The 27222-nt window shown below is 39.2% G+C and overlaps 1 protein-coding gene across 2 annotated transcripts; it reads left to right on the top strand.

The window, feature by feature from the left end:
- Positions 1–495: 495 nt before the first annotated feature.
- DCUN1D2 (defective in cullin neddylation 1 domain containing 2) lies at positions 496–25822 on the top strand. 2 transcript variants are annotated; one of them, XM_063126181.1, is made up of 8 exons: positions 496–773; positions 2928–3144; positions 14121–14289; positions 18800–18930; positions 21824–21906; positions 22340–22436; positions 22727–22855; positions 25548–25822. In XM_063126181.1, the coding sequence occupies exons 1-7, from the start codon at positions 771–773 to the stop codon at positions 22804–22806; spliced, it is 780 nt and encodes a 259-aa protein (XP_062982251.1). In that variant the 5' UTR covers positions 496–770; the 3' UTR covers positions 22807–22855; positions 25548–25822. The 2 variants fall into 2 exon arrangements, with proteins under 2 accessions (XP_062982251.1, XP_062982250.1); XM_063126180.1 differs by lacking the exon at positions 25548–25822 and having other exon boundaries at positions 497–773; positions 22727–23290.
- Positions 25823–27222: the final 1400 nt, after the last annotated feature.

Below are 27222 nucleotides of genomic sequence, written 5' to 3'. Positions count from 1 at the left end.
GATCCAGATTTCCCATCCCCCTCCGTCACCCCCATTTTCAGTTTGCAAAGAATGCCAGTCTACTTAAATTGTAGAGTCCCCCAACCCAGATCTAGCACTGAACTGCATACAGAAAGCCTTGTATCCCATTGATTAGCATGTAGATGCATTGCACCCTTAAATGTTTAAAGACATTTTAAAAATAAATAACAAGAAATCAGGCCATAGTTAAAAAGAATATGAATTCCTGTATTTCTTTGTTGGTCAGTAGTTGTGGGAGAGACATCCTGCTGCCCAACCACAGTTACGCTGAAATTCTAGATTTCTCCGTTGATTTCGATCACTTCTACACCTGGGAGGCCAAAGAAAGTGCGAAGGTTAACCGGGAAGTTAGACCTGGAATGATGAGTCTATTATAAGTCTATGTCACTAGCTAGTTGATGGCAGAGTGCACCATGGGTAACGTAGTTCGTCCTTTCCATTTAGCTGTTGTTGGGCCTTGTCGATTCCTTTGCGCCACCTCATAGTAGAGGAGGTGGCAGTAGTAGTGGTAGACTAATCGCTCATTCCCCCCCCCCCCGCCGCCTTAATACGGGAGGCGCGGAAAAGGTGGAGTGGAGATTTCTGAAGCTAGACCGGACGATGGCAGGTGGCTGAGGCTCGTGAGAGAAAGAGGAGGGGGGGGGGGCAAGTGAAGACGGCCCGGTACGCGCGTGCGCAGGAGGACGCCGTAGCGGCGGCGGCAGCGCTGGCGCTGGATAGTGAAGTTGGGTGAAAGCGCCGCTGATAAAATGGTAGGTTGAGGCGGTCGGGGGGGAGGGGGGAGACTGCACCGGTTGTAATAACACCCCCCCCTCCCCCGTCTGTGTATTCGAAGACAGGGAGGAGGAAGCAAAGAAAGCTCCTCCTGTGGGGATGAGGGCAGCTGCTGCCGCCGCCGCCGCCTGAGGGCAAAGTGTAGAGCAGCAACCGAGCGACCTTCTTTTCCCTTTCGCTCTTTCTCCCCTCCCCACAAATCAAGGGGGGTCACGAGGGAGGGGGGCAACGAACTAAACATCCCACGCGGGCAGAGGCTTGGAGGTTGCTCTGCCCCCGTGCCCCGTCGTCGCTCTCCTCCTCCTCCCGGTAATTGGAGGGAGCCGGTCGTAAGGGAAGCTCTCCAGCGAACCTGAGGCGGTCATAACACCGAAAGACAGCGGAGGGGGGTTCGCGTCGGTATTTTGGGAATAGGCATAGCGGCGAAGCTGGTAGCAGCCGCAGCAGCAGTAGTAGTAGTAACACCACCACCAACACAACTCGCTGGCTCTCAGCACCACCATCACGTACCTTTCCCTTTTTTGGGCAGGGGAGAAGCTGACAGGTTGCTACAGCCTGACCTCTCTCGCTTCCCCTTCCCACCGACATCCCCCTTGTCGTTGTGTCCTTCTCCTGCTTTTTACAAGATTAGCCCGAGGCTATATATTTCCCCCCCACCCGCGTTGGCTCTTAAGAAACCTCAGTCTATTCTGTGGGGAGGTTGATTTTATAAGGAGATTCGTAGGCCGGGGGTGGGGGAGGAGTTGTCCCGCAGGTGATAAGGAGCCGCAGGTGTATTTTTTTTTATGCTGTTTTTTCTTTCTTTTTCTTTTGCACAATGACAATTCTGTTTGGCTAAGATGAAATTTTGGGCACAATCTGTCTATTCTGATAGTGGGGGTCACTATTGGTGACACCTATTTTCTCTCATTGATATCCATGAAGATGATGACTGGTGTCTTTGAGCAGAAACAAAGTTTAGATGAGGATTCTAAATTAGGAGAAGAGACAGTGTGTTTTAGTCCTAGATCTGGAGTTGCAATTGTGGCTCAGTAATAAACTGCTGTTAATTTTTTTAAAAATATTTTTCTTGCCTGTGGAAGCTCTGTTACCTTGGGAGCCTTTTCCACATGCTACTACTGCCCCCCCAAAAGTGAATTATGAATCAAAACCCACCAGAGGAGGAGCAAAAAGTACACTTCACTGTAAGAGTAAAACTTAAATCCTTGAATCCTGTAATTGGTTGGCAAATTTATCAGTAGAGATCTACATTTTACAGGGATTTCTTTTTCAGCATAGTAGCTCCAAGGGCTGGTTCACACATACTGCCCACATGGGACCTATTTAGACATAGGAGTAAAATCTCACACATAATTTATGTGGCCAAGGCTGCATCTGAAATTCATGCAATTTCTTAATCTGAAGTAATTAAAGTAGAGAATTCCATCTTGAAAGGCGTCCCCAAATATCGGAAAATAAAAATTCCATTTATCTTGCTAAGAAATGTATAAAAGCAATATTGACAATTCAAGAATGCAATTGAAACATTAATGCAATAGAAATGCATAGTAGAAGAGATTTATGGTGCAATCCTATGCATATTTAGACAGAAAAAGTCCTACAACTCCCAGCATTCCCCAGCCATGCTTTTAGAGGCCATATCTTAAATTTTTAGTTTATAACTTAAACAATATCCATGAAGTGCCTACTTCTGAAACTGTTTTTTCTGCAGCCTCACTGATAGTGCAACTGACAAAGCAATCCTGCGCATGTCTACTCAGAAGTAAGTCCTATTCATTTAAATGAGGCTTACTCCTAGGTAAGCGTGTATAGGAATGCAACATCAGTTTTCAGAAGAGTTGGGTCTTCTTACTTGGAAAGCTGGTGATGTATCTAGAGATATAAAGCTGAGACCAAATGTATTGCCCTCAGTTTTTTATTATATGTGTGCACACATAGATGCTGTCATTTCAGTTTTCAGAAGTAAGTGCTGTCTTTAACCACAGAAGAACAAGGATTTCTTTGTTGTATTCTGGAGTGAAATTGGTTACCCCACAGGAGAGCTAATCCCTTTTTAAATATAGGCAGATAGTAGAATTTTGAAACATCTGGATTAGCTTCATTGGTTTTCCTGCTTCTTTTGCATCCCAAAGCATAAGCTTAAATCGTCTCAGAAGGACAAGGTCCGCCAGTTTATGGCAGTTACCCAGGCTGGTGAAAGGACTGCTATATATTGCTTAATGCAGAATGAGTGGAAACTAGAAGTGGCAACAGACAACTACTTCCAGAACCCAGACTTGTACTACAAAGAATCCATGAAAATTTCAATAGACAGAAAGAAATTAGAACAATTGTATAACAGGTACAAAGGTAAGGTTTATTTTTTCACTTTTCCCTTTGATCTTGACTTCCAGCTATACACCGGGGGCAGGGAGGGGGGACTGTAATCTGGGACATACTCACTTGGAAGTAAGTCCCATTGAACTCAAGAGGACTTAGTTCTGGGTAAGCATGATAGCATTGAGCTATAAACATGTATGTAATATTCTTCTATGATCTCTCTATATATTGGGGTTCAGAACCACTGGTACAGGGGCAATATCCCCCCTCTGAGGTTCCACAGATGGCTCTGCTCCCTTTCTCCCATCTCCACCCCTTTCCCTGATCATTTGGTGGTTTCCTAGCTTTTGTGCAGGTTTTTCCCCATTCTGAAAGTTTGAAATGCCTATCGTTAAGTTTGGTTACTGGCAGTAAGAGCTTTAAGCTAAAATACGTTGATATATTTGGCCCCAAGCCTTTTGTCTTCAAACTCACCCAATACTGGAATGTGGGCCCTAAGAGCTTCTCTGAAATGGAATTTGGCCCTCGGGCTAAAGAGGTTCTGCACCCTTGCTATATACACTGCTGTAGGAGCAAAACAAATGTAAAGCTTTTCTTCCGCAGCCCCCTCTTGTTTTATAAGTATCTTTAGTGTACTATATGGAGTACCATATAGTACTCCATGTGTACTATATGTACCATATAGTATCTTTGTGTACCATATAGTATCTTTTAGTGTACTATATGGAGCACTCTTGTTTTAAAATTTAGAAAAACATGTGTGCTAGCAAATATAGCATCAGTCTTAAGGAAAAGCAAATTAATCACTTGTATACATATATGTGTGAAATAGACTAGCAATACATAGATCACTGAATGGATAATTATGGTACCTGATTCATTACATATGAAGCCTGTGTTGAGTTTTATAATTGAACTGTATTACCCTGATCCAACTTGCCATGCAGATCACTTGCTGGAACTACAGGCATAAATTGAATGCACTTCCAGATGTGGATGCGGTTCATGTTTGCTGGATTGCTTTCAGTGGAATCTGCTCTCAGATGTACAAATGTGCAATATCATTCACATGAGGATGCGCATGTACATGCTTATCTAAATGGATATTCCACTCAGAGCAGTGCAAAAGGATGCATATTATCCACATTTCAATGCGTGTTGCATTTATGCCCACAGTTCTGCTCCAGGAAAGGATACATGTGGGGAAGCCTACTTCTCTTCAGAGATCTTAGATCCAGTCCTGACTGAAAGTTAGACTATATCTTTTATGAGAATTTAAAGTACAAACAAATTTCAGATGCAAGAATCTTATCTAAGCATGGGAATTTGGGTGAAATTTCTTCCTTAGTTCAGTCTTTTAATGGTTGAATTCACTAGGCACATTGTTTTAACTGTTTTAATAGTTTTAAATTATATATTGTTTTAACTTGTTTTATGTTTTAATTTGTTTTTAGCTGTGTATATTTACTGTTTTATACTGTTTGCTTTTATCTGTACACCGCCCTGAGATCTTATTGATATAGGGCGGGATATAGATGTTTTAAATAAATAAATATGTTACTGCAAACGTTCTGTACAAGATTGCATCTTCTAAGAGATGGTTAGTAAATTGTTAACAAATTAACAAAGACTTAAATCAGTAGTTGGGGGTTTAAAAATACTAAGGAAAAATTGGTATGGGGGACACTAAGAACTATTGTTGTTGTTTATTCATTCAGTCGTTTCCGACTCTTCGTGACTTCATGGACCAGCCCACGCCAGAGCTTTCTGTCGGCCGACAGAAAGAACTATTACTGTAACTGAAATACTTTGGTGTACTTTTAAGTACATTGTATATTAATGCAGTACATCTTTGTACATTCCTGGCTCTCTCAAAAGATTCTGGCCTGAACTCGGAGGTTCTTGTTTGTAGGATCATGCTCCATGGATGATGATGCATACAAGGATCTTCACTACCTAACGGGTGGTCATTGCTGTTATTCCAGATGCTGGTTGTGAGGCCTTCTTTCCTTTGCAACATAAGCACATCAATCTAACGATTATTATTTTCCAGAAATCGTTTGGCTCTCCCCTTGTGCAGAATTTTGTCTCCCCTTGCACCCCAGCAGATCACCCTTGCTAGATTGGGCTATTTTTTATATATTTTTAACAAATTTTGTGTTAGAACAATATGCCCTACAGTAGTTTATTACTGATATACAGCTCAGTGATAATGAATGTTTCTATGATTCGTTTGCGGTTCATATAGGGATTTTGTGTATCTTTGTGTATCTATTTCCAAGTTATATTTTTTGAAATATAAATACTTTTGACTTTTGCCATTCTTAGTCCTAGCAGTATGATACAATGTACAACTTCACTGAGAAAGAGGCATGGACTCCAAAAACTTGGATCCCTTTAGCCTTGAAGATGTTGCTACAGTTTGAGCACAGGAAAATTGAATCACAATCTATTTTGGTCACTTTTTATCCATGTGTTCGTAGTGCTTCTCTTTTAGGCTCTTCAGCATGCTTACATGAATATAAACGTTATACATTTTATTTTATTTATGTAACATTACTATTAGGGAGACCAGGCCACCCGGAAAATTCTGAAGGCAACCTCCAAAATGGTGTGAGGTCAGAGCAACCGGGGCTCAGGGTCCATTTACCGGGAAATGGACGCTCCCGGGGCTCACGCTCAAGTGTTGCTCTGGTTCACAAGTGTTGTTCCAGCTTGTTTTCCCCAGGAAGTACCAACTCTCGTGAGACTTGCACATCCCAGAAGTCTCACGAGATTTGAGACTACAGCAAGAGAAGGCTTGGGAAGGGCTGGGGGCCTGAAAGTGCAGGAACGCAGCCTCCAGCCCGTCCTGCCACCTATCCAGGTCTTCTTCTTGGTCGATGCAATGGCGCTGGCCAAGTGAAAGCCCAGATCGAGGGGCTGGAGCCTGCGTTCCCACACTTCCGGGAACGTGGCCTCCAGCCCTTCCCGACGCCCTTCCCGACGCCCATCCAGGCCTTCTTCTTGGTCGGAGTAATGGTGCCAGCCAAGAAAATGCCTGGATAGCTGTGCGGAAGGCGCTTGGAGGCTGCACTTCTATACTTCTGGGAACACATCCTCCAGCCTCTCCCATTGCCTCCCGTCTCTCATCTTGGTTTCTTGTTGCGCTGTACTTCAGGGTCCCTCCCAGGATATCAGATCAGCTATTGTAAGTACAGAGGCCATTAATAAAATCTGCAAAGCCCACCCTCTGACTCCCTGTTCATTTTGGCCAAATAATGCCCCTCTCTAGTTTACCCAAAACCAATAGCAATGGAGGTTTTTTTAAAAAGTAAGGGGCTTCCATTTGTGTCATTTTTGTATCTTGGATTTTATTTGGGGTGGGGGGAGAGAGAGACTTAGGGTAGCTTTCTTTCTTTCAGTCTCTACTTTTGTGCTGCACAAATGAACAGGACTGCTGATATTTATTTATTTCATTAAGAACATTGGGGTAGATGGGTACTTGGTCCCTGGTGGAGTATTAGACCAGATGCTCTTGTGGTGCTTTCCTTGGTTCTTGGGCTGTTCATTATGTCATGGGGCTGGCACATGTGTAGCCATCCTGCACCTGTGGGCTCTAGACATCACCTCTCGAGCCACTTTAAATACTTTTAGACTTGGTCATCTGGATTAAAATTATAACTGTGTTAAAGTCTGTATTGTCTTGTGTGGCTCTAGAAGAGATTATACACATACCAGAGCTGTGGCATAATAGAGAATGCAACAGTTTACTGGTACCATGATACTTTTAATCTGCTTTAGTGATTATGAATTTTGGATCTTACAACTTAACATCTCTTCGGTGTTGAACTCGTTTTTAGGGTGCTTTAAGAAAGACATAAAGATGGATTTTCCTTCATCTTTTCAATGTATGTTCAAGTGCAAAGCAGAGATGATAATCTAACACTGGCTGTAAATAGTTATAAATAAATAACTTCCTAAATATTGCAATAATTGAAATGGAGCAGGAGGTTGTGATCTTATTGAGGTGCCATCGTTTGACTTGTTGTTGTTTTTAGAGGGGTTAATATCCACTAGTGTTGAAAGAAAAAGCAGGGTTTGGTCTTGTTTTCTTGTGTTGAAGCTTTCTGAGCTGCTCAGTTTTCAGCTGTAGAATGGTAATGCCTGCTCTTGAATACATTCAAGGCTTAAAGTGCAAAATTGCTTGGTATTTTAAGAGCATTTGTTGTGATCATTTTCTTTTTATATCACATGACTATAACAATGTTATCAACTCAGTACCGCACACCTACTTACTTTCTTCTGAAGCAAGGATTTATTTTATTTTTTGCCTTTAGCATAAATACCTGCAGGTCCATAAGCCCATTTAATTGTATCTCATAGCCATTCCTGTCTGTCAGCCTCCTCCCAACCTGGTGCCCTCCAGAAAAAAATGCTTTAAAAAAGAAAGAAAGAAGATGTGTTGGAGTGAAGCTCCCATAATTCCCAGCCAGCATGCTGGTTTGGAATTCTGGGAGGTGTAGTCCAATACACCTGGAGTGCTCCAGGCTGAAGAAGGCTGCTATAGAACTAGTGAAGCTAGCTAGAGATATAGGTGCTTCTGAGTTATAGTCACAAGTGGCATGAAAGTAGGTCTTTGAGGTGGGTCTGTCCTCTCTTCTCGCCATCCTCCCTAAATTGTGCATGTTTACCTGTGGATGATGATGAACATTTAGTCAACATTTCAAGTTTCAAAGCAACACAACAGCCCTTTAAGGTAGGCCAATTGCATTAAGAGATTTTATTCTGTTTCTAAGGAATTTTTATTTTATCTTGCAACATTCACTTACTTTGGCTTCCTTTGGAGAAATGGATTGAAATACGTAACTATTTATTTTAAGGGAAATAGCTCTGTTTTACTTCTGTGTTTCATAGTACAGGATTTGTTGTGCTGTGGGTTGGTTTGAGGAGAGATGGTTTTATAGCCAATGATGCATAATAGTGGTTGAATTGAGCACAGAAAATAAGAACTAAAACAAAGAAACTGCCTATTTTTTCAGATCAGCATCTGTTGTTTTAAAGAATGTACAAGCTTCTACATATGACAGAACACTTCATCAGGAAGCCTGCAAATGCTTATTCAATCCAATGCTTATTTCTGGTTTTTATAGAACAAAACATCCTGTCATAAACAACGTTAATTTGACCAAATGAGGCCAGGACAAACATTAAGCAGAACAAATAAATTGCACAAGATTGCTCATCAAATGAGCTGCTTTAACATAAGAGTTGTTGAGGAAGCTCATTTATATGACAGCAGCTTTAGTTGGTAATGCAATGGAATCAGATTGTAAATATTTAGGTCGACCTTTCCTTCTAGCAAGAAGTGGTAACCTTAGGCTGGAATACCTCAGAGCAAGCTCCATTCAACTCAGTGGGACTTATTCTGAGTAGACATATATATTAAAATAGAAGCAAGCTTATACTTTATTACTTTTTGCTTTACTGATTGCATTCGCGCCTCAAAAAATGGCCTCTCCTTTGGCAGGAGAGTTTTTTTTTTGAAGAGCAATGGCGTGCGTTGGGAGGGGCAGTCATGTCAAGATGGTCTCGCCTTGTGGGGTGGGCATGTTGGGGTAGGCATGCATGCCTCCTTTGGAGTGGCCATATTGTCATGTGACCAACGCCACTCCCCCTTTGGGGCCGGTCATGTCAAGATGGTCCAGTCTTGGGGGCTGGGCATGTTGCTGTGGGTAAGCCTCCTTGAGGGCGGCTGTTTTGTCCTCCTTTTTGGTTCCAAAATAAGGTCAGCCTAATTACTACGCCACTTCTCTGCCATCAAAGCAGCACTCAAAGTGGTATAGATTAAGAAAGGGGTGAGAAAGGGGTATTTAGGAGTGAGATATTACTAGCAAATTGCAGATTCTTACCTGTCTCCAGTTATTGAATAACACAATTAAACCCAGATCTCTAGCATAGCAATATAACATTGTAGGCATTTTCACAAAACAGGGTCAAGAATTGTATTTTAATATCCCACATTTCTAAACTCAGTTGATGAACCACTGGATTGGAATGTACATTCAGATTAAAATGGTTTCTAGAGGCATAAGCACTACAGGGATGCACAACCCATGACCTGCAAGCCATATGCACCCCATAAGGCCTCAATTGTGGGGCCCCCATGGGAGATCCACCACCAGTTTCTCTCCCCTGGTGATCTTGATACAGATTCTTTCCCCAGCAAGGAAAGAGCAATCTGTATTAGGATCACTGTGTGAGTGGGTGGAGAGAAAGGTTCTCCACTCTCTTTTCCAGAAATCCTCATACAGATCACTCTTTCCCCACTGTTGCTAGCAGTGAGGAAAGAACAATCTATATCAGGATCACTGGGATATTCCTGCATATGTGCATGCATGTGTGCTCAAACACATGCGTTTCTGTTTGTGCCCCCCCCAAGTCATCACATGTGCCTCTCAGCCAAAAATGTTGTATTAATCAACTACCATTCTAGTTTACTAATAAGCAAAGGATTACAAAAATGATTGGCTTGTAAAGGTAGTGTGGCTCAGATTTCTCACTTCCTCCCTCATAAAAGCAACTCCATCCCTACCTGATCAGGGAATTTCATAGAGAAGAGTGACAAACAAATTTTGAGTGTGTATGTTTGTAACAATTTGTCCTCTGCAATCTATGTCACCGATGCTGCTTATATAGAGTGACCCTATGAAAAGGAGGACAGGGCACTTGCATAGAAAAGGGACTTAACAATCTAACAGTTGCATAGAAAAGGGAATTTCAGCAGGTGTTTTTTGTATATATGGAGAACCTGGGGAAATTCCCTCTTCATCACAACGGTTAAAGCTGCAGGAGCTATACTAGAGTGACCATATTTAAAAGAGGGCAGGGCACTTGCACCTTTAACTGTTGTGATGAAGAGGAAATTTCACCAGGTTCCCCATATATATAAATGACACCTGCTGAAATTCCCTTTTCAATACAACTGTTAAAGATACAGGAGCCCTGTCCTCCTTTTCATATGGTCACCCTAGCTTATAGCATAAATCTACCACCCTTCTGAAATAGGCACCCTACTTCCCTGTGCTACCACCTGCTTTTGGGAAAACTTATAACTCTCATAGTAAAATATGCTAGAAGGTGAAATATATTAGAAGCTGTTCACTGCAATTAAATTTATGGTCACTATATTAGTGAGCCCTTGCTAATCAGTGAAATTGCAAATCATGGGCACAGCTGATTATCTTCTGAGGCTGTTAAGTTCTGGTGCACTACTGTAATAGGAATGAACAAGATATATTGAAGATGGCCTTTCCTTTTAACTTACAGTTCAGCAAAAGCTAGCTTACATTTCCTCTTATCTCAAGAAACTTTGGTAATATGCAAATACGTTTTTTATTCATTGTTTGTATTTTATGTTTTCAATCTATTGTATACCACTCGAAGAATTTGGGTTGGTGGTTTAAAAATGCAATAAATAAATGCTTTAAACAATCAAAAGAGAGATTATTATTCATTTAAAAGAGCAATGCTATGATCCTTGGAAGAGTTCCCCAGGGAACATAGGTTTGTTTGGTATCACCCTCCCCAGGCCGTAGACACTGCTATGATCTCAAGAGGGGGACTCTGAGATTCAAGCCCCTGCTTGAACTGCATCGGCTGCCTCAGGACTTTGCAAATGAGGCCTGGTAGGGAAAAGGGAGCATTCCAGGGGGAGGGGAGAGAAGAAGCTGAGAAATCCTAAGATCTCTCCAGCCTTAGTAAGTGCAAATCCTCTAGATGGGCTCAAAGGCCTCTCTGGAGGGGAAAAAATGTAAAGAGGAGGACAGAAAGGCAAAAATTGCCTCCATCCTCCTCTTGCATTGCCAGCAACAACCCAACAAGGCATTAAATACTTGCAGGCCTCCGAGATGAGAAGTTTCCTTCTCAAGAAAATATTTTAATCAGCTTTAAAATACTTTAATCACCTGACAGTTCTTATACAAAACATTAAATAGTAACCTGTTGAAGCTTGAAATATGTTCCTGTAAAAATTTATTCCATAAACAGCAGAGTTATAGGTGACAGCTGCAGTAAGCATGTAGGGAAAGTGACTTGTTCCTTTTCATTAGTATTATGATGAAATAAGAGAAGGAATTACTGCACAGCTTAAGAAAAGGCATTTAAAAACACTTGAAATAGGGTATTTTAATATGTAACGGCACTTAACTGCTTAAAGGTCGGGATCTTGGGGGGAGGAATGAAAGGGCAGAGTGATCCCTAGAATTAAAATTAGGGAATCCGTTCACCTTATGCACATGATTATCTAATAATCTCTTGAAGCAATCATCTGTTTTCTCAGCCCCCCTAAAAAGTTTCATGGAAAAGCATTTAAGCTTGTTAGGAGTATGCCAAGCCATTCCTGGACCTCTGGCATGCTGAAACCCGTCAGGTGATATAGGTTAGGATAGTCTAAATAATGGTGATGGAAGTATTACCTAAAAGTATTGATGTGATTGATACCTGTCCAATATAAACATATATTTTATATGTTACTACCAAAATATATTTTAAATGTTACTACAATTCTTCAGCTGTAATTAAAAAATGAAGAATGTCTTTGAAATTCAGCATTTGTAAGTTACTTGTAGTGTAAAATATAGAGCTGTGCTTAGGAGTATTACTTCAAATTTTGTTACTGAATTTTTAAGGAAATCAAAGAAGATGGTCTTGATGTTTTATCCTGGTTGTGCTTTTTATATTGTATTTTGTATTTGTGTTTTTAACTTGTTGGTTGTTTTATGATGGTTTTAATTTTTGTGAACCGCCCAGAGAGCTTCGGCTGTTGGGCGGTATAAAAATGTAATAAATAAAATAAAAATAAAATAAATGTTAAGGGTACGTTCTGGCACATGTAGTACAGTACAAATAACATACAAACTAGCTGAATTTAATAACATAGTTTCATTTTCAAAACATTTAGGCTGAGTGTTTCATAAAGGTGTTGGTAGGAATGTACTACTTTAATGGGTGAAATTGAGTTCTGCATAAGATCCTTCAGAAAGAGAAAACAGGGCTATGTCTTGGATTTTCCATGCATTAATGCTTCATCTTGAGAGCTTCATCTGTAGGTGGTTAAAGTACTTAGATTTAAGATTTTGAATTGCCCTCACACGCTTGAACTTAATAGGGTTGTTGAGTGCACCTGAAGTAACTTGGCAAATTATGGCAATTTCCATTGATTAATTTTAACTAAACTAGAGATTTTACCATCAGATTAAGAGAAAATTGGTCCACAATGAATGCTTCACCTATAATCTTTGATCAGGCATATTTGCCTGGAAATGATGGTATGCTATGCCTTGTGCTTATTTATTTTGTCCTTGATTCCTAAGTGATAAGATTACACTGCAAGTGACTCACCCCTTAATCATGTTGAATTTAATTATTTGGACATCTTATGACATTTTTATTAGTAGTACATTTTTTTAAAAAAAATTAGCACAACAACACAACTAAATCCATTCTAACAGCAATTTTCTAAATTTTTATGAATGTAAAAGGCCTACATTAGCTGTTGAAAATAATGTTTGCAAAAACGTTAACTCAGTGTTTTCTTTTTAATTCAGTACAGGTAGGCCATGCAGTGTTTGGCTGGCTAAAATAGGGAGAAAAAAAGTGGTGCGAGCTTTTATTGGACGCCCACTAATACAGGGAGAAGAAGAGAAATATAGATGAAGTGATGCAGGGATTCTCCCACTTTTAGAGCTGGTCAAATAATGCCCTCCAATTTTTGCAGCCCCACATTTTCTGCTATTTTCTCTGGGATCAGGAGAAAACCAGGCAATTTTGGGGTGGGGGAATGACTTAGCATTGAGACATTCTGTGACATTTTCCTTCTGTCTTTAAGCCAGTGGTGAGCAACTTGTGGCCCTTCAGATGTTTTGGCCTACAAGTCTCATCAACCCTAGCCAGCACAGCCAATGATCATGGAAGTTGTAGACCAAAACACCTGTAGGACCACAAGTTGCCCATCACTGCTTCAATAAAGTTTGCTAGCTGCTTCAAGTGGAGCATAGCTACAATCAACAGCCAGACAGGCCACCATGTTTCTTCAGTGCCATACTTGGAATGATGCTTTGTCAACATGTAGCATCTTTCCAGAGACATTATTATTGAAGGGAGAAACAGTTGCCATCTTTTTTCCTAACAGTGTCTCTAGAATGATGCTGCATTATGAAGTGGTATCACAATGCGTAAGGCATTGCAGAGAAACTTGGCAGCCTGCCTGGCCACCAGTTGTAGCTCCATGGGAAGCCCTTGACCTTCCCAAATGTTCCTTTCTTCTACCCACCAGAAGGTACCTTATTTTTCTCCTTTACTTTTGCCCAACCCGAATGCCCTGAATTCATCAGAAAAGTTCCGGCAAAGACTTTGTATCAGTGCTACTTATGAAGAGCTTGGGCCAGGTCTTAGGTTTTCCACAAAGAGTTAGGAAAGGGTCACACACCAGATGGGCACTAATAGGGAGAAGGGCATAGTTTATTTATTTGTTGCATTTATATCCCGCCTTTTTTCCTCCAAGGAACCCAAGGTGGCGAACATAATCCTCCTCCTCTCCATTGTTATCCTCACAACAACAACCCTGTGAGGTAGGTTAGGCTGAGAGTCTGTGACTGGCCCAAAGTCACCCAGTGAGTTTCCATGGCCAAGTAGGGACTAGTTTGCCTATGGGCTTTAAGTTGTGCATTTCTTCTCTAAAGTATGTCTACTCTTATTGTTGAGAATTGCTAGAATTCACAAGGAAATCACCCCTTGCATATACTCAGATTCACCATTAGTTCCCGAGTGATCCATTTCTGGCTTTACATGAGTGTCGTCCCCCCCCCCCAAGGAAAAGAGTTGTTTGTTTTAAAATTTTGTGATTTAAAAGTAGATCAGCAGGATGATTGTGATAGTGAAAGAGCTGCAATTCTTTGAAATGTGATTGTTTGGCAAATTTATTAAAATAAAACATAACATTCTGTTTTGTTTTGTTTTTCAAACAGACCCTCAAGATGAGAATAAAATTGGCATTGATGGAATTCAACAGTTTTGTGATGATTTAAGCCTGGACCCTGCTAGCATCAGCGTTTTAGTCATAGCATGGAAATTCAGGGCAGCCACTCAGTGTGAATTCAGTAAAAAAGAATTTGTAGATGGCATGACAGAACTAGGGTGAGTATGGCTGCCTTTAATAAGATTCAAAAATTTTCTTTGTAGACCAACAGTAATACTTTCTGAACTATTTTAAAGGTGTGCATTCTGAATAATTGCATTCTTTAATTCATATTGTCCTCCTTATACTCAGATGACCTGAGCTGCAGTCCAAAGGAGCCATTTGTTGACAAAGGAACTGTGCATGTATCCAGAGCTTTCTTTGTAGCATTTACTTCCACAGCTCCTATAGCCAACAAAGTAAGCCACTTTTAAAATTGAACAATGACTTGCCTAATTAACAGTGGGAACTGTCTCAGTAAGAACTACAAAAATTGCTCTTAGTCATGCACATGGTTCCATTATATGTGCATGAATGCATTAGAGTCAGGGCTTTTCCTAGCAGGGATAAGATGTTTATGTTGAAGGCAGGCAGTTCTGGGAATTGCTGATCTTGCAATTGAATGGTGTGAATATATCCTTTGGACATCAACACAAACATTGTGAGTTGAATCTAGACTAAGTTAGTTGAACTTAGGTCCCATTGAAAGTAGTGGACAAGTAAGTTATGACTTAAATCTCATTTATTTCAGTAGGAATTAAGCACAACTAACTTAGTCTAGATCCAATCCTGTATGTTTATGTGTTCCAAAGAGTTCTTTTTGTGAGCATTTCATCTTAAAGTGAATATTGACCCAAAGAGAAAAGGAAACTTGCCATCTTTGTGATTTGATTTTTAGCTCAGCACAATATCATACTTCATTACAGTTAGAGCTTTACTAAGCTTCAGATAGCAAAGTAAATGAGACTACATGCCTGATGGCTATTTTTTCAGAATGCACTTATTACCATTTGCTTCCATGTCAAAGCCCTAATACTGTCCCAGTGCAAGCAGATGAGTAGCCCATTAAGGAGGTAGTTTCCATGCACAGTTACATTTGAAGACCAACTACAATGAAAGCATGTCCACTCATTGTCTGTGTACCCAGAAGTAGTACCTGTGAACAATTATGCATGCAAAGTAACAGCACATGGGGTGGGGGAGGCAGGAACTAGAGCTCACTTCTGCCACATTGCTGCTTGCCCAAAATCCCTGCTCTGTCAAGTTACATGTAGAGATTGACTACATGTTGCAGTCAGGGTAGTATTAGGGGTTCCACAGAGGTGTTGCCTGGAATGGAGGGATGAGCTGGCCTCATCCATGGAGTCACTGAAGTCACCCAATTTAAAGGCTGGAAGAGCATCCATGCTTGCCCCCTGGCCCTTCTCCCACAACAATCTCCAAGTGCTTTTCAATAGACTTGTTGCATGGTCAGGGCATGTTGCAGGTAGAGATAGCATTTGGGGACACACACATCTGGCATCCATCACCATAGGTTAAGGAAAGAAATAAGTTATTCCATAGACGAAGTTCAGCAAAACTGTGCTCCCATTACAGTAACACACTAAGCACAGGAACAACTGAGAGGATCCCTGGAAAGTCATACACCCACCTCAAGAAATGCCAGCGCTGGTATTCCTAGCATTGCCTGGATACATCCCTCTACACATTGGACCATGTGCACAACAGAGGGCACTGTGTTAGGGCTCCAGTAATTTTAGTTAATTAGATTGACTTATTGTGAAATGGTTATGCTTCCTTGTTGTTGGACAAGAGCTTGTGTGTTTTAGCAAAAATTGCTTTAGCATGTAAGTTTACATCCAAAGGTTCCCTCCATCCATAAAGCAATGGTTAGTCCAGTGAACAATCTGGACCACGGACCAAAAGTGGTTGCCTGCCTGTGTCTTAATAGGACATTTTAATTAACTAAACATGTATTTGGCTTTGTTGGCAAAAATTCAGGAATGTCTGATTCTTATCCATGCAAATCAGTTGATCACATAGTGGACAAAAATCCATATGTTTCTGTTTTGTTTAATAAGATTTTAAATTTGCTTCATTACAGGCCTGTTTAGATTAATTTCTTCCTGTTGCCCCAGGAAAGTGTTACTTAGAATTATTATTATTATTATCATCATCATCAACAACAACAACATATCTGTACCGCCCCATAGCTCTCTGGTCAGTTTACATAAGGTTAAAACAATTTAAAACAATATACAAAATTTAAAACCACAAAAACATGCAACATAATTAGAATGCATTTCAGGCTCTCACATTTCCCCTACCCCACATGTATGGAATTTAAGATCCGAAACAGGAGACCCGATGTTACAATAACTATGGTGTTTTAATGTGAATCAATTGGATCTTCAACATGTGGTGAGGGAAAGAAGAAATTAAAAGATTGGGAGTAAATACATGTTATTGTATGAATTGGTTCTATAATGCTCAACTGGGGTTACATTGAGATGACAGATTTAAAAATATTTAGAACATAAAACTCTTGTCATGGTGCAGAGCATGTTCCTTATCCATGCCGGTACTGTAAGACAATCCCACCAAACAGGTTTGCTGACAGTTGCGTTTCAGGCTCATCTTGGTATCAAAAGAGATTTGCCGTGTATTGTAGGAAGCTACTGTTCAAGAAATAAGCCCACAGGCCCCTAGAATGTGCAGAACTACAAGGGGCTGGAATTTTTGGTCCCTTGTGAAAATGCTGCCACCTGAGACTCATTTCATCCATTTTCTGTTAGATTTCAGATAGCAAAGAAATTTAGGAAGAGTGATGGCATTAGTGTCTTTATTACTTATGCTGTTTCTTCTCTATAGTAAATATGCTGTTTGTGGGCAGAACCACATGTTGTGAGTCACATATGGGGTTCCCAAACCTGTGTTGAGGGATACCTGTTCTACCACAAGATGTAGTGATGACCAGCAATCTGGATGGCTTTAAAAGGGGGTTGGATAAATTCCTGCAGGAGAAGGCTATCAATTGCTACTAGCCCTGATGGTTGTGTGCTATCTCCAGTATTCGAGGCAGTAAGCCTTTTTGCACCAGTTGCTGGGGAACATGGGTGGGAGGGTGCTGTTGCACCATGTCCTGCTTTGTTGGTCCCTGGCCGATGGCTGGTTGGCCATTGTGGGAACAGAGTGCTGGACTAGATGGACTCTTGGTCTGATCCAGCATCAGGGCACTTCTTATGTTCTTATGTCAAGGCAGATTAGTCATTCCTTAGCACCCTTTAACCCCATTACATTGTTCTCAAAATCAGGACGGGTAAAGGGGAGAATTATACCTATCCTTTCAGTGAATGCCGATGAATGAATGGGGGTTCTAATCTGCATCAGTGGTTGCAAGTACAGAACAAAAAGTTGGAAGTTTTAGTTATATTTTATAGTCTTATCATTTTTGTAAAATGCTTTGATAATTCACTGGAAAGTGGTATATACATTTGTATAATAAATAAATATATCAATATTGTAGCAAGTCCTTGTGTTTACCAACCAAGGCTGATATTGACCATCACTTAAAGGTAGATTAAGTGGAGAATAGTTGGTTGGGTTTTATCTGCTGCTATCTTAAGCTGTTTTTATTATTATTGATGTTGGTTAATTACATTTTAATGATGTATTATTTTTAATTTTTGAAGCTGCTTTGTGTATCTATGGTCAGAAAAGTGGGGTAAAAAATAATAAAGTCAAATTCAGTCAAATCAAATGTTTGTCTTGGAATGCTAACGCTGGGGGGGAGGGGCATTTCCAGGACAAAAAAATTGCAGTTTAAAGAGGATACTTAAATCATCCCCTGGCTGCCAATGTTCCCCTACAATTGCCCCAACCCCTTTTTACATTACCTTGGCAAGTACTGGTTTGTGACACGTGTTTGCCAACAGTCCTGCCCTGTTTTAATCTTTATTTTATTAATTCTAGCTGCCTGTTTGTGGCCTAGACAAAGGATAAAATTAATTAAAAAATGAAGTAGTTTTGTAGGTTTTTGCATACCTGCCATAGCGAATGAATGAAAAATTGCAATAATCCGTGTTCATATTCTATTAAATTATCACACCAGGTACCTTAAACCAGCAGTCTCCAACCTTTTTGGCACCAGGGACCAGTTTCGTGGAAGACAATTTTTCCATGGACTGGGGGGGGGGGTGTTGAGGGGATGGTTTTGGGATGATTCAAGCACATTACATTTATTGTGCACTTTTATTTCTATTATTATTACATTGTAATATATAATGAAATAATTCTACAACTCACCATAATGCAGAATCAGTTGGAGCCCTGAGCTTGTTTTCCTGCAACTAGATGGTCCCATCTGGGGGTGATGGGAGACAGTGACACCCAAAGTGTGTTGTTTATGTCCAGTCTACTCCGTAATCTCGTTTTGGTTGTTGTCAATGCAGAAATTGTATTGTTGTCAATGAGAATGCGGCCTGGTTCCTAACAGGCCACGGACCGGGACCAGTCCGTGGCCCAGGGTTGGGGACCCCTGCCTTAAACAGTTCCTTAAATTTTTAAAGCAAGCTATGATGTTCTATTTAATAAAAAATGTGAATTATGATTAACAACTAAAGTATATTTGTAATGTTGTTCATTGATGTGCTTAAAAAAAGTCTTAAAGAAATATTATCTTTTCTCCAGGTGTGATGCCACAGACAAGCTAAAAGCTCTTTTGCCAAGACTGGAACAAGAATTAAAAGATCCAATGAAGTTTAAAGATTTTTATCAGTTTACTTTTAACTTTGCAAAAAACCCTGGACAAAAAGGTTTAGGTGAGTTTATTTTTAAGCTGAACACAGAATTCAGTCAACTTTTTTTCAATCAATTTTTTTACTACCAGTTTGAACATTTGTTGTGATACATTTGTGATGTTAGCTTTTTAGATAGAGATATTCTATCTAAATTATAAGACATAATATTGACTCAAAGCAGATAATTTCAGTGGATGGTTGCCTGCAAATGTTTTTGATCCAAACGATGTCAACTAAGATAATATTTTGAAGGCACACTCTTCTAGAAAAAAGTCTACATGGTTATTGAAATTATTTACTGCCCAATCATATTTATTTACATTAAAATGTATATCCTGACTTTCTAGGCAAAATGTCCTCTCAGGGAACAACAGCTTAAAATAAAACAATGTCTATCAGACATTTGGATGGGGATGCGCATGGATGAAAATAGTCTGGTTTTAAGTTTTGTCTTGATTTGGCATGTTTGTGTGCATATGGTCTAAGGAAGAGAAGACATGACAACGATTTTCAACTAACTTTCAAAATCCAGATCATCTTTCTAAATTAATCTACTACACCAAAGGAATGCCAAGCTTATCTTAGAGGCTCAGACACAATAGCTGTGAATGTCAGAAGCAATGTGTACTATCTTGAGAAGGAAATACTTCTGTTCCTGCACTGCGAACCATTATTTATGCATAAAATACACAAATTGTAGCATCGTTGTCAATTCAACCTTGCCTCAATTAAAGCTGGGAATGAGGAAGGCTAGAATCCGTAATAAGTATGCTAGAGAAAGCAATATGATATAGTACAGAATCAAATTTGCTTTTTAGTTGTCTTAGTGCTGACTTAGTAAGTGAGGAGGAACTTGTTTAAAGAGAGAAGGCCACTACTTATTCCAGGAATCAGGCTTGGAAGTAGACAAACTCCTGCTCACATGTGCCAAATAAAAATTGCTTCCAGGTGTCTAAGCAGGAAAACTTCAGAATTGTCTTTCTTTTTAATCCACAAATGAGTAAAAAGTATAGAAATTGTGTGGGCAACTAACTTTTGCAGACATACTTGCAAAGTAGCCATAGCATTTATATAGTGTTTAGAGTTGTTTGGTCATTTACTGAACAAGGAAAATAAAAGGAAAAGCAAGATAGATACCCTTCTTGGCTTGTAAGGAAAGGGGTGATCAGGGTAATGGAGACTCTTCCATGTGGAGTCCCCTCTGTGTGAGGTGACTCATTATGCAGAATTCCTGATTTTCAGCACAGTGTTGTAGATTTACAAGAGGGATGGTTTACAGTGGCATCGTGAAAATCAAAGGGTTTTCATGCTATGGAGCTCCTTGATTATTCCATACCAGTGGCTTGGAACCTAACTTTCTTTCTTTGAATGGAACAGAATTCATGTTAGTCAGCTTTCCCACCTCTCCCTTCCCCTTGCACCACCATCACTCTAAAATCAGTTCCTGGGGATTGGGTGACCTTATATCACTAAGAGCCATACAAATATAATTGTCAATGCAATGTCTGTCTGAAGTTCTGTATTTCTTACAATTTATTTGGTACTTCTGTGTACTTCCTATTAGATGTACTTCCTGCACATCTTTGATTATTGTGGCAACAAGCTGCCTCAGTGGGTACAACTTTGAGTTTTTAAACAAAGACCTTGTATAAGTAGTTCTAGAGAAATTCCAAATAATTGTGTATCTAAACCTGAGTTAAAAGCATTGAAACAGATACCTAGTGATATGAAACTAGCCCTGGGTGCAAGTGTTGTCCATTTGTGGGTGAGAAGTTCACTCACATCAAAATATCTGCCTTGAATTCTTTAAATTATGGCGATTGTGAAGATATATCTGACTAATTCATGAAGGTACACAGTGATAGTGCAGAATAAATAAGGTTGATAATGTAGCACATTCCATTTGCAGGCAGCAATTGCAGTGGCCCATTCATGGGATTTTTGTCAATATATGTATTATTAGCATTACTGTTTTGTTTCCCTAAAAAAGTACAATTGTTGGCTTTGTATTGCAACTGCATAGATTTCAAGAAGGTGCTAAAAGGCTGCTAAAACTAGATGAGCATTATATATACCTCAAATTCAACTGATCTCTGATCAACCTACTTTTGACAAAGCCCAAGATAAGGCTACGATCCTGTATATACCTCTGAGTTCAATGGGACATTCTTCTAACTAAACATACATAGGATTGACCTGTAAGCAATTATGGATTGTATCCAACGTTAGTTCTGCTTATACTAGACCCATTGAAATGAATGTGGGACTGTATTAATATTGGATACAAGTTGTATTAATATTGGATACAATCCTATAAATGACAGTCTTTAAATTTACCTGATGAAATTATGCTGGTGTTTGTGCAATATTATTCTCTTGATTATGTTTGTTGTGGTATAGTAACTCGGAATAACAGGTTGAGTCACATCTGGAACTAGTACTAGTAATATGTCTAAATATGTTAGTATTGCTAAAGGGTAATAACTTGAACTCTTTGCATCTTTTTTCTCCTTAATGAGTTATGATATTTTTAAAGCATATTGTCTTGTTTTTATATTAGGAATATTGTTTACATTCAGAACTTAAAGCGAATTGGTTATATAGATGACAAAATGAATATAAAAAGTATGTGTGTCTGTTTTTAAAAGCAAGTATTTTATAGTTCAGACTACTTCTATACAAATACCAAGGCTGTACAGTGGAACGACCAAAATGTCTTTCCAAAATCTTGTTGACAAAAGACATTTGTCAGCATATACTATCGAGGAGCAACAAAACACATAGCTGTCTGCAGACACAGTTTTAATCTGGTTTTCATAAGTATTCATATATTGAATAGTTTTCTCTTTTTATATTTGACAGCTATAACACAATATTCATAGAAATATATATAAGCTATCTTTATTTCTTTCAGATCTAGAAATGGCAATTGCATATTGGAATTTAGTCTTATCAGGAAGATTTAAATTTCTAGATCTTTGGAATAAATTTTTATTGGTAAGTACATTTCTGCATTTTCTGCCAATATAGGGGATTTCATAGAAATATTTAAAATACTGACCTTTTTATTTTAAGTTTAGTCTGTTACAGACTAAAACTTGGTTCGCACATTATGCCAATTCATGAGTTATTTAATCCATGAATTGGTGGGGCTACAACAGAGCAAGCACGTGTGCTGCCTGCCATGTGTTCACTGCTTCCACTTTCATCAACAACCCAGAAATGCCTCGTTCCTGGGTTGAGGGAGATATAGCCCAGAGTTTTAACCCAACAAGAAACCATGTTGATGAAAGCAGATGCAAAATGCAAGTGGGTGGGAGGCAGCTATATGGCCAAACTGGGCATAAGAGATTTTGCTTAGTTATTATTTTATACAAAAATTGCTACGCGATTTGAAAATGGCTTATGCCAGCTTGTTTTCATTGCATAGGAACATCACAAAAGATCAATCCCCAAAGATACTTGGAATCTTCTTTTAGACTTTGGAAATATGATTGCAGATGATATGTCAAACTACGATGAAGAAGGTAACTGATGTGGATGTTCAAAATTAAATATATTGGTATTGAAGTAGAATTGCCCGTAAGCACCCACCCTGTGAGTCTTTTAGGCGAAGTGTGTGACTGCACACAACTAATGTTTGAAATGTAGTTGAAGCACATTGTATATTATTGTTAACAAGTGGCTATGCAACTTAGCTTTCTTTTGGAAGATTTCATGTATTTTCATGTGAATAAAATCTGTTGAGCTCTGAACAGAAATTGATTGCTTTAAACATTCAAAGGTTTTGATTTAAAACTGTTTGACTCTTCTTTAGGAGCATGGCCTGTTCTAATAGATGATTTTGTGGAATATGCACGGCCAGTAGTCACAGGAGGAAAACGTAAAGCTTCCTAACCATAGACTCTTCTCAGTGGACTTAAATTTGCAGTCTGAACTGCATCAGGTAATGAAGACATTTTGGCCAATAACTGTGCACATTGTCACTGGTTTCATAAGTCATGGTTGGATGCCACTGACAAAATGGAAATCACTACTTCTGCTTCAAGAAAATGATGGCTGACTTATGGACACTGCAAGAAGAAATTCAGAAGATAGCCCAGGCTGTTTGTAGAATATTGGCTTCAATTATTGTACTGGTTGTATCATATAGGATGTAGATTTTGCATGATTTTATACTTTGGAAAAGTTTAACTAGAGGCCATTTTAGTAAAGTTTTGACAGCACAGCATGCCATTCAGTTCATAACCCAGGGTGAACACCAGCAGTTACATAATTACAACTGTATTATATTGTACTTATATTAAAAGCAGTATTTGTGGTATATAAATTAAATCCCTAAATAAAATATGTGGTATGTGGTATTTTTATACGAACTTCAAAGTTGTTAAGATAATGCAATCAAACATTTATTGACCCATCTCTATAGCCTGGTGCCAGGATTCTAGATTTATTGAGAGGCCGGTCAGATCCATTTCTATAATCTTGATTTCCTCATTCCAAAATTGACCTGAATGAGATTTGTTTGTACTTGATCTACCAAAAAAGTTTTGGTATTTCATGCTTGATCATGAATATACTAAGTATATTATGGACCTGCTCAAGCCCAAGTTAAAGCCGTCTTAAGTTCCACTGATCTCCATAAAAATGAGCCATGCATGTACTTCATTCTCCCATTGAAATCAAAAGCACTTTTAAGTGCTAAACAACACAAACCAGTGCAAGTCTACTCAGAAGTAAGACCTGGCCTTACTCCCAGACAAGTGTGTACTGGATTGCAGCTTTGGTTTAGCTTGATCATGCCCTATATGTCAAGCATTCTCTGGGAGCGAAGTGATTTCTAAATGGCTAATAGCGCATTGGTCCTCAGGTACTAAGGATGTATTGGTATTCAGCTGGTGGATCTGGAGCTACAAATAGGTCGCACCTCACCTAAAGTGGGTCACACAATGCGCTACCATCACTCTTTTTGTTTACCTTTAAAAAAAAGTAGGAAGGAAAAAGGATTATTAGATGCCAAAGAGGACAGGGTTGTTGTGTCTTCTTGCAGCACAGGTAACTTCATCAGACACCTTTCTTACCCTTCCATACCTTCTTAAATGCCTTCTTCTACATAACTGTTAAAATTGCTGAATCTCTATCCATTTTTGTAACTGGCCATCCTAGATAGTAATAGAGAAAGTGAATTTACGCAATAAATTAAATTGGCCCCTATGTTGCCTGTTGAGTCTGATAAGATTGAAAGCTTGTACAAACCTTCTGTGTTGAATGCCAGTGTGTAATGTCACATTATAGAGCACAAAAGTGGCAGATTTCACAGATTACGAATTGGGAACATCATCTGTTTATGCAAAAGTAAAATTTCTGCTTCATAAGAAATGTGGGAGCTAAATATTGCTTATATTTCATTCTACCACTAGATGCCAGTATGTCAGCTCTTAGACATTTTTCATTGTGCTGGCCAAGCATTTAGGCTATAATCTATGGAATACCAAAGTAACATTATCAGAAGAGTGTTCAACTTGATGCATTTGTTCAGAAATATATTAAATTTATTCAGGTTGGATCTAGAACAAGAAGGGCCCAAAAGGTTAGAGTGGGAAACTGTCATTGCAAAATCAGTGGTATATAAATGCTTAGTCTTTCAATGTTAAACCGTTCCGTGTTTTTTAACCACTTCTAATCCAAGTATGAAGAGTTTTAATGTAGAGACAGACATGTATTGCAGATTAAAGATGAAAGTCTTAGCATGTTGACAGCGTGTATTAAGAGTTGAACTGCTTGATATATTTCAGTATGCCCATTGCGATCACTATCCTTACGTTATCCTGTTCGCGTGGTTTCAGGGTATATGTTGCACACTTTTTATGATAGACAATATTCCAAAAATTTAACATCATTTAGTTGAAGCTAACTTAAATGTTTTTACATTTCCTTGATATATTGAGAGCTTTTGATCATCATAGTGATCCTAAAGTTGATTATGGGACAAAGTAATAACTGATGGTGACCAGGTATCTAAATATAATCTGCAAAACTGTGATGTGAATGGGGATTGATGAAATTGGGATTAGTTGATGTGCATTTTGTGTGTATGAGAGCAAAGAAAGTATTCATTTATTATCAACATAGTGTGTTTATTTACAGTGTTTTATCATCTTCAGTTCAATTTGTTTTTAAAAAATCAATACAAGTGAGAAATACATAAAAGATCATAATCATAAAACAGAATGAAATGTTAATATTAATCTTTATTAGAACAACCTGTGAGGCAGGTCACAATTTCCATATCATGTAATGGGAACCTGGGCTGGAATGAGAATGACTTGCCTTAGAGAAGGCAAAACCCCTGGGAGTTTAACCCAGGTCCTCATCAGTTCTCATGCATAACAGTTGTGCAACTCCAAGTTGTTACAGTCTTAATAGCAATAAAGCAATTATTACCTGATATGGGGAGTGCATTTAATCATCACCAAAGTTTTATTTAAAGTACTAAATTCTTTGCAAAAGGGGTATGACCTGGAGTGAAGATAACCATAATCCCTGTAACAGTTCAAGTGCTTTGACTACTCTGCCAAAATGTATCTTATCCTTTGCTAAAACTGCCTTGTCTTTCCTTCCAACCATAACCACTGCAGGAAATTAAAGAGAAAGTGTTCTTTTGATGCTGGATCTTCCAATATACTGATGGATCATGAACTTGTTTGGTTTGTAAAACCATTTTTGTATTACTATAATAGAATATAATTCCATAATGCCAGATGTAATGAAGAAAATATTAAAGATGGCCTTTCCTTTTAGCAATGAGCAGTAGCTTTTGCCTGCTTCCTTCATAGTTCTGTGAAGCTCTGTTATTTATTTAAAATATTTCTCTTACACCTGTCATGTACAATATATCCAGTGCAATAATAAAAATATAAATACACGTTATAGCTAAATCAACTATACAATATCATCAGCAGGCCATGAATTAAAAATTTTAAGGACAGGTATGAAATAAACCCTGAGGTGAATAAAAAGTTTTCAATGTATGCCTAAATTGCAAGAATTAACATATATTTTATTTCTGAGGGGGTGAGTAGTCCAGAAAGTGAGTGCCATTGCAGAAAAGGCTGTTTTCCTGGTTGATGCCAGATGGATGTCTGTAGGATGCGGCACAACCAGAAGGGCCTCTGAAATGGCAGCAGTTGGGTAGATCTATGGGAAAAGGCATTCTTGTGTGTACCCCTGTCCCAAATTGTTTAGGGCTTCGTAGGTTAACATCAAAACCTTAAACCTGCCCCACTAGCAAATTGGCAGCCAGTGCAGTTCTTTTAGCAATGGTGTTATAAGGCAGCAACTAGGTGCATCACACAACAAGCAGCTTGCGTTTGCACTAGCTGCAGCTTCCAGACTGCAGGCAGCCCCACATAGAGTGCAATACATTGGTTGAGTAGTAAGGTTAGCAGTGCAACCAGTGCTGTAAGAAGGAGTGGAACCGCCAAAAATGCTGCCCCCTATGCCCAGCTCACAGAGACTCTGGTCCAGTAGTTTCTGGACCAGGGTCCAGTAGAGACTCTGGAAATAGTATCAAAAGCCAGAGAGAGATCAAGCAAAAATAACAGTTATATTCCCACTGTCCCTCATCTATCAGTATGACCAAGGCCAATTGATCTGAAATCCAGGTCTGAACCCAGACTGAAATGGCTCTAGTAAATTGGTTACCTCCCACAGTGCATAACGCTGGGTTGCCACCACTCTCTTAGGTACCTTCTCAAAAAGAGGGCATTAGCAACTGGGTTGTAGTTATCCAATACATCTGGGTCTAGAGATTTAAATCTATTCAAATAATCAAAAGTACAGATCTACAGTTTCTCCACTGTGAGAAAAAGCTGAAGTAGTTGTCCTAACTAATTGCTCAAGTGTGAATCCTGCCAGAGATTTTTCACAAGGAGGGAGGGCCTGGAATCATGATGAAATCAGAAACCACTGGTAAGTATCCTTTGGGAATGCCTAGTTGCCCCAGAATAACCCATCTGTATGCACACACAAAATGTGATTCTAATGGAGGAGCACTAAAAAGGAAACACTGTCCAAACTCTCCTGTATGGTGCAATATCAGTTCATTGCAACGCAACATTTGTGAGTGTGCTGCAGGGCAAACAAACCTAAGGTTAGCTCAATTAATTTAGGAATTGGAGGCTTTCCACTGTGTTCTTTTAATTGATGACTTACTCTTCAACTTTCTGTTCTTATGCCTGTAAGGTCCCCTAAAAGAAATCAGTGCTTCTTTTAGTTTGTTTTTCTCAGTACAAAAATCAGAAGAAAATATTC

Source organism: Elgaria multicarinata, chromosome 5 (genome assembly GCF_023053635.1).
Source record: "Elgaria multicarinata webbii isolate HBS135686 ecotype San Diego chromosome 5, rElgMul1.1.pri, whole genome shotgun sequence".
NCBI classification, from domain to species: Eukaryota; Metazoa; Chordata; class Lepidosauria; order Squamata; family Anguidae; genus Elgaria; species Elgaria multicarinata.
Note: the sequence above shows the minus strand (reverse complement) of the source record. Positions and strands in the feature narration are given on the sequence as shown.